At 46.8% G+C, this 7,440-nt stretch overlaps 1 protein-coding gene across 1 annotated transcript in view; it reads left to right on the plus strand.

Moving 5' to 3' along the window:
• Positions 1–5,535, plus strand: part of PLXNA2 (plexin A2) — a 222,069-nt gene extending 216,534 nt beyond the window's left edge. The window contains exon 32 of the mRNA XM_031014522.3: positions 472–5,535. Within this exon, the coding sequence (XP_030870382.1) occupies positions 472–567 (96 nt within the window). The 3' untranslated portion in view covers positions 568–5,535. The remainder of the gene's footprint in view (positions 1–471) is intronic.
• The last annotated feature ends 1,905 nt before the right edge of the window (positions 5,536–7,440 follow it).

Below are 7,440 nucleotides of genomic sequence, written 5' to 3' on the forward strand. Positions count from 1 at the left end.
ACACAATAAATAACACTTTTAATCATTTGTTTTTCACTTCAAAGTATGGTATAATTAATTTCATTCTCTCTTAATGAATCAAACTATTCTTTGCATTCGGGCAGATCCTGTCAGTTACATTTCAGATAGACAGGTGGACCCTAATACGAATAGAGATTGATTAGGATACCTTTGGAAAACTCACAAAGCTTCTTTAGCATTGAACCTGAAAGTAGTAGTAGCAGTAGCAATAATTAACACTTGCATAGCACTTCCTATGCCAGATAATGTTTGAAACACCATACATGCATACATACATATATATAGATGTGTGTGCGTGTATTCATTCAGTTAATCATTTAAATTATTTAAGGTTATGTGCATGAAGGCAGAATGGAAAGGTAGACAGAGGGCAAAGAGGGAAGGACTCCAGAAAATGGTGTCTTCTATTCTGAGTCCTGAAGTCTTCCTGCCTTTGTTTTTGCTCCTCAGCTCATCGGGGCCCTAGAGCAGGATGAGCAGGCACGGCGGCAGCGGCTGGCTTATAAGGTGGAGCAGCTCATTAATGCCATGTCCATTGAGAGCTGAGAGGAGGAGCCTCGCATTCCTGGGAAGAGGGACCTGTCCAAGCTGTCACACTGGGAGTCTCAGATGGAAGGACAAGTGATGGGGATCAGGCCCCAGAGCTTGCTGTCTCCTGAGACCCCATCCTGGGGAGAGGGGAGGGCCCCTCTCCCTACGCCAGCCAAGTTTCGTCATAGCCAGTTCCAGCTGGGAGAGACAGTGGGCATCGTCCATCCTCAGTGAGAACACCAGAGAACCCGGGGCCGGAAGAAGGTGGTTCTTCAAGCCGAGAGGCACGAGCTGGGGACAGTTCTGCCTCTGTGACTGCTGCTTTGCATGAAAACTCATTTGATGTATATTGGGGAAATAATGAGAACTTTATTTAATTTTTTTTAAGAAAAAGGGAAAAAAAAACAGAAATAAAACAAAAAGCCGCCCTGTTAATCCCATCCAACTTTTGTTTAATTCTGATTTCTGTCTCCCTTCCTTCTTTTCTCCCATTCCTCCTTCTTTATATAATGCCTATTTCCAAATGCCAGAGAAAGCAGAGATGCTGAGAGACATTGGAGAGAAAATGACTGTCTCCTTTTCCTTGAAATTAAAAAAAAAAAAAAAAAGGAAGAGGAGAAGAAGAATGAGCACAAGTATGCACCAAACACTTCGCAAAAACAGAGGCCAGTAAAACCTGGAATTATCCCGGCAGCCAGAAGAGTATGGAACTTCCAGAACTTTGCACAAATTGCAAAGCCATCAAGAGCTCACCCTGGCTGACTGGAAACTGAGCTTTATCTACCACACACCTGTATATTCTCATCTTTTGAGAGGAGATGTGTACCTAGATAGTACCAATGCTTTTTGCTACTGTTTTTTGTTTTGTTTTATTTAATCCTAAACCTCAACAAATGAGGAGCTGGTCTTTGATATGTTTCCTTTCAATTTCCCTAAAGTTACCATGAGAAGTGGGGTGAGATGGGCCTCTCCCAGACCAGACACCTGGCAGCCCTGCCTCATATCAATCCCTGTCATAAACCAGGCACCCTGGGGAAACAGCCTGGAGGTGTGTGGGCCAGGCCTCCACGAGGTTCCATTTGAAAGTTGATTTGGAGACATAGGTGTTTGACTTTGGAGTTCACGCCAATCATCCAGTGGTCCCTGGCAATTAAAAAGAAAACAAAAATCAAACACTGTTTACAGCAAGCAATACTTGAAGAGCATAGGTTACAGAAGCTGCAGTATTTATTATTATGCTTTGTTTCTTTCATTCTCTTGTGCCTGGAGAGGGGAGACCACCCTTCGCTCATATACGGAAGCTCCTGACCATCTGGGCCTACAGCACTTCCTCAGTAGAAATGACTGTGGCATGCCCACGTTACTACCTTCTGCCTCTCTTTCTGCCTCTCACGCACTTGTGAGTGTGAAGTACAAGTGGATGACTTCTCACTGGACTTTCCTTCTCTGTCTTTTCTGATGATGCCTAAAACTATGGATAACCCATTCTCCTGAGTGTAGTTTCCAAACAAAGAGACCAAAGCTCCATGCCCAGGTCCAAAGGCCCCATAGAAGCCAGTGGGAGTCATCGAGAGGAAAGGCGCTCTGTTAGTGTCAGGACCTTGGTGGCCAGGATAGCCATCAGAGTGTCCAGGCCTCCCACATTAGCTTGGATCCGAGCAGCCAGCTCCAACTTTTCTGCAAGCAGCACTGGAGTCAGGGGGTAGGAGGACAAGTGGAAGCAAAGGTGTGGGACTGGGGAAGACAAAGAGGAACAAGCTGCCCTTCCTCACTTTTCAAAGGGTCAGGAATCCTAGGCTATGATGCTGGGAAGCTAGACCAGCTCCTCCAAGAGAGACTAGACCAGGGTCATTTTCTCTGTTATTAACTCTGGGCTCCAGCTTCTCCATGCCCTGCTTTACCTCCAAGTGGTTCCAATTTCCAAAGGCCCTGCTGACCACATGTGATTCCCAGGAGAGGGCTGGGGGAGGGGAGCACAGAGGTCTGGCTTCCATCCTTGGCGTGTAGCTTTGGATCGCTGTCTAACCACACAGCAGACATTGCCTGGTCTCCCCAGCTCTAGTTTCTTGCCTGAATGCGGCTGACAAATGGGAAGAGAAAAGCATTCAGCAAAATACTCAGGAAACTTGCTGTTTTCATTATAATTCACAACCAGCCATGCCAAGGCCACTTTCTTTTGAAAATCCACTTCTTTAAAGTTTCTCAGGCCCTATTAGTAGCCTGAAGGAAATACTAATGACTGGCCTTCCGCACTAAGCCAAAGTGTTTGCTCTTCATAGCACTCAAAGCTTATCAGCGCAGAGCCCATAATTTATGGAGATAAAAGGAAAGGAGATATAGGCAAGAAGAGTGTGACCAGGAGACCTTATGCTACCTGTAAAAAAGTTCAGCCCACCCCATCTAACTTCTGAGCTCTGTTTGGGTGAAGATTTTCTGGCCGCACGGCTGCTCAGACTGGCATCCAGGCTTTGCTCCACCAAGAAGTTAAAGGCAGTCGGACATCTCAGTAGCATCTCTACCAGCCCTTAACTCAATGCATCTACCTGGCATCTCCCAGCAGTTACTTTTGGAGACGATTCACTGCCCCTGGGGCGTTTCCTTGAAGGTTTGTGGAGAGCGTGGAGAATGATGGGGCAATGGCCAATTGGAGGGTGGAGAGTGAAGAGCCAGAGCTGGCTGTGAGTGGTTTGGCCACATTTCTCAGGATTCCATGAGAGAGTTGGGGAACTTGGGCTGACAAAGGAAGTAGCCTGGGGCATCCTTAAGGAAGGAATTAAGAAAAGGGAAAAAGCTGGACTCAAGCCACGCCATGAGGGTGAAAGGTTATAAGGCCCTGCCCCCTTTCCAGCTGCCCACCTGTTCCTCCTCCACACCTCTTCGCTTTGGGCCACCAAGAACCAATGAAGTCCACACCCTTTGGATGAGAAAAAGAGGGAGTTGGTTGGCCTCTCTTCTCCCTGTTATCCAATTTGAGGATATTTTGACCTTGGGTAAGGATGAAGTGTTAAAGCCACAGCTCCTCTCCACAAGAAGCCATTCATCTTGGGGGAGGCAGAGAGGGAAGTCTCTCTCCAAAGTCTATCCAGCTTCACTTCGTTTCATTGATCTGCACAAGAGACAATGCTCTGGAAAAGGAAGAGGACCCCAGAAGGGTGCTAATGGGCAATGGAGAGCACTCCCTCCAGCTGGCACCTGCTGCTGCCTCCCGTCCTCTGCATGGGGTCAGGTGCTTCTGTGCTTGCTGTCCTACCTCTCTCCACAGCACGGCTCTCAAAACCATTTTGATCCCCCATTGGCAGAGGGTTCCCCTCTTTACAGAGTTCAGTCATTAAAAGCATGGATCAGCTGTTAATCTCATTGGAGGAGGGAACTGTTTCCTGCATTCATTCATCTGGGAACCTTCTTGAGTAGCCACTGTCTGCCAGCCACTGCTCTAGAGATGGGAAAACAGCACGGAACAAAACCAAGGTCTTTCTTCCAGTGAATTTATATCCTTCAGGAATCTGGTTCCTGCCACCAATTTAGCAGGCAACAGTTCTCCTCCCCTAGTGGCACACGGTACCAGTTTTGTAGGAAAAGTGGTCCAGCAAAGGAAGAAAGCAGACCAACCCAGCTGCCTTACCTTATTCTGGGGCCATTCCCCCAGCGATGAGAGCTGCTCTTGTTTCTACTGCCACCATCTCTTCTGGCTGCACTTCACCTGCTGCTTGAGCTTCTGACCTTCCTTCAATTCCACCAAATGAGGACAGGAAATAGCAGTCAAGACCCGTGACCCTGCTGAGCATGAAACAGAAGCAATGGATGAGTGCTGGACAAAGAATGGCCTGGGCAGAACAAATAGGGAGCATTTGAAAGCTTCTGGCTGATAAATCTTCAGGTGCATCCCGGTTGCCACACCTGCCCCCATTAACCTGCTCCTGGTACATACTGATCCAGCAGCTGCTCCAGGAGAGGCCGTCTTTTTTTCCCAGCCACGCTGTGTCTTGCATGAGACTCCTGGGGCCTGGGCACAGAGAGAAAAGAATTGAGACTCAGGAGGCTCAGTGGGTGAGAAAACGCAAAGTGGCTTCACAGACACAGGGCTGTGGGAGCAGATCGACGGGGAACTTGGGAGATGAACTTCAGGGCCTTCCGACGCCTTGTCTCAGGAACATGCTTTGAGAAAAATGGTAGCATCCTTTCCATAACTCAGTCTCTCTTCCCTAGTTTCCCTGAAGTGTGACGTTTTAGTATCTGGAGCTCAGTGATCCCCATGAATGAGGGATAAAGTTTCACTCTTGGTACTTTCTAACTAGTGCTAGGGAAAGTCCTGAGACACGATCACAGCCACTGCTTGGCATACAGGGCCTCCACCCAATAAGCAAACTGGAGATTCCTCAGCCTCTCGTGGACACCCACATCTCATTCTTCTCACAGCAGAGAAGCTCTCCCTTCAGCCTGAGCTGTCTTCTTTCTGCTGCAGTGCAGCCTGCTCCCTCCTACCCTGGCCTCAAGGAAGGTGGGAAACATCTTCTGCATTTCAAAGTCCTCACTTTGACTTATTTGGCCTTCATTTTGGCATGGAAGGTGGCAGGCAGAATGGAAATGGTCCCCCCAAACAGAACAGATATTCTTGCGTGTGTAAGGGCAGAAGGGACAAGCTCTCTGTCCCATGAGACTAGGGACCGGAGCCCACCTGCCTTTCCCCACAACTTTTCCTGCTCAAACCCACTCCTCTTGACACACTGGAATCTGTATTATATATATTTTTAAGAAAATACAATGATGGTTGTCTGGTTTTGTTGTTTTTACAGGTGTTGTGGAATAAAAACTGTAAGAAAATTAAGTATTTAAAATGTTCCAATAAAGTGGGGTTTTTTGTTATTCTAATATATTATTGTGTACCTATTGTAAATATGAAACACTCCTATTTTGCAAGCTGAGGACACAATTTGTACTGTTGTTATATATAAATAAAGTTTACTGAATTAAAAAAACCTTAAATCTTTAAATAAACCCGATTGTTCAGCAGCATATATGCAGAATAACATTTTACGGGCATATTTAAGAACGGTACTCATGGAAAGATGAGCTAAGTTGTTTTGAGGGAGTTTTAGAATTCTCTCTGGAGCCAGAGCTTATTAATGTACCAGTCATCATCATCAACATAACACACACACACACACACACACAGAATTCTCTCTGGAGCCAGAGCTTATTAATGTATCAGTCATCATCATCATCAACATCACACACACACACACGCACACACACACACACACGCACACACACACACACACACACGCACACGAGATCCCCTGGCTTATACCAGCAGGTGAACACTGCCCCCTAGCCCCAAGACCTCAGAATACAGCTTTCCTCCAACAGGAGGCAGCTAGTGCACTCCATGAGTTAGGACCCCTTCCCAGGAGAGAAGGGAGGTCTCAGAAGAATGAGATCCTCCTCTGCCTCCATGCTTAATACATGTTCTTCATGTGTTTGTACATTCATGTATACAAAGTGCATTCTTGTGTTTGTACAAAACGTATTAAGCACGGCCTGGCACTGTGGTAAGTGCTGGGGGATAACATAATAAGTGAGAAAGACATGATCCTTGTCCTCATCAACCTTTTAGTGTAGTGAAAAGCATAGGCTTGCTTAAAAAGGAATGTTTCACCATGCCTTGAGAAGGGGTTTTATGGTTGCTTTTTTTTGGTCATTTTCAGTTAAAGGATTAAAGGTAAATAAAGGGAAAGATGCCAGATAGTGTGTGCTTTTAGATCCAGTGCAGGTAAGACAAGAAGGCGGGCCCTGCCTAGGGGAGAACAGTAGCTGGGCAGACAAAGTCCAGAGGCAGCAGAAACATCACAATTCCACAGTAAGGCTGAGAGGTAGGGAATTGATCTTAGGACTCCTAATCCTTAGGGGTCCCTTAACCCTAGGAGGTCATGCCTCCTCCCCTCCTCTGTACTTTCATCTATTTTACATTCTGGTGTTCCAACATGTGTGGGTGACACTTCTTCTCTCTGATAAGAGAAATAGATGAGAATAACTCAAGTATCCATCTGACATCTCAACTGAGCATGCAAGCAAACTGCTGCTCACTATTTCCATGATAATGGGACCAGGAGAGTTCTGGGTCTTCAACCTTATACCAGGCACTAAGAGTAGAGCCTCCTGAAGGATGAGGTGCAGGCCCTGCCTTCAGAGTGCCTCCAGTCTAACATGGACAGCCAACACACAAGGGAGAATGGGGCCTGGGACTTGTAAAACAAAACATGTAAACAAGCGCATGTTGGTAAACATAGTGTGTGCTTACAGCTTCAAAGAGATCATAATTGGGAAGATTGTTAGTCCCGACTTAGCAGCCTCTGAGTTCACAGTGTTTGTGGGTCCCCCATCCACACCGCACACATGTACGCACACACACCCTTCCCAGATGGAATGGAGAGATGCAAAAGCTGGTCCCAAGGGTGAGAAAAATGCAAACATAACACCATGAGGAGTCAGGAGGAGAGGAGAAGAGTGCAGTGCTGAGGCCTGCATGTAATTAGTGTGTCATTTTCAACAACACAGTGGGCCTCAGGCCTGGGGATTGCACCCTTGGGCCTGGGGAGTGCACCAGAGCTTTTTACTAACTTTAAACCATCCTCCTCTTCTCTCTGAAATGAAAACCTAGAACCTAGAACCCTGGAGGCACTCGAGTGTCTAGCAGTGAAAAAGGTGTCTTTTCTCAGTAAAAGCAACAATATGGCCCCGGTGAGCTCCAATGTGGGACAGAGCAGTTAGATGAGTCTTGCCTCTGTCACTGCCTGACTGGGCTCCTGGCTTCACAAGAGGCTGGGATACAGGGAAATTTGGACAGAGGAGGATGTTTCTCAGTACAGGATCCTTACTTCCCTGAGTTTT

This window comes from Gorilla gorilla, chromosome 1 (assembly GCF_029281585.2).
Source record: "Gorilla gorilla gorilla isolate KB3781 chromosome 1, NHGRI_mGorGor1-v2.1_pri, whole genome shotgun sequence".
Taxonomy (NCBI): Eukaryota; Metazoa; Chordata; class Mammalia; order Primates; family Hominidae; genus Gorilla; species Gorilla gorilla.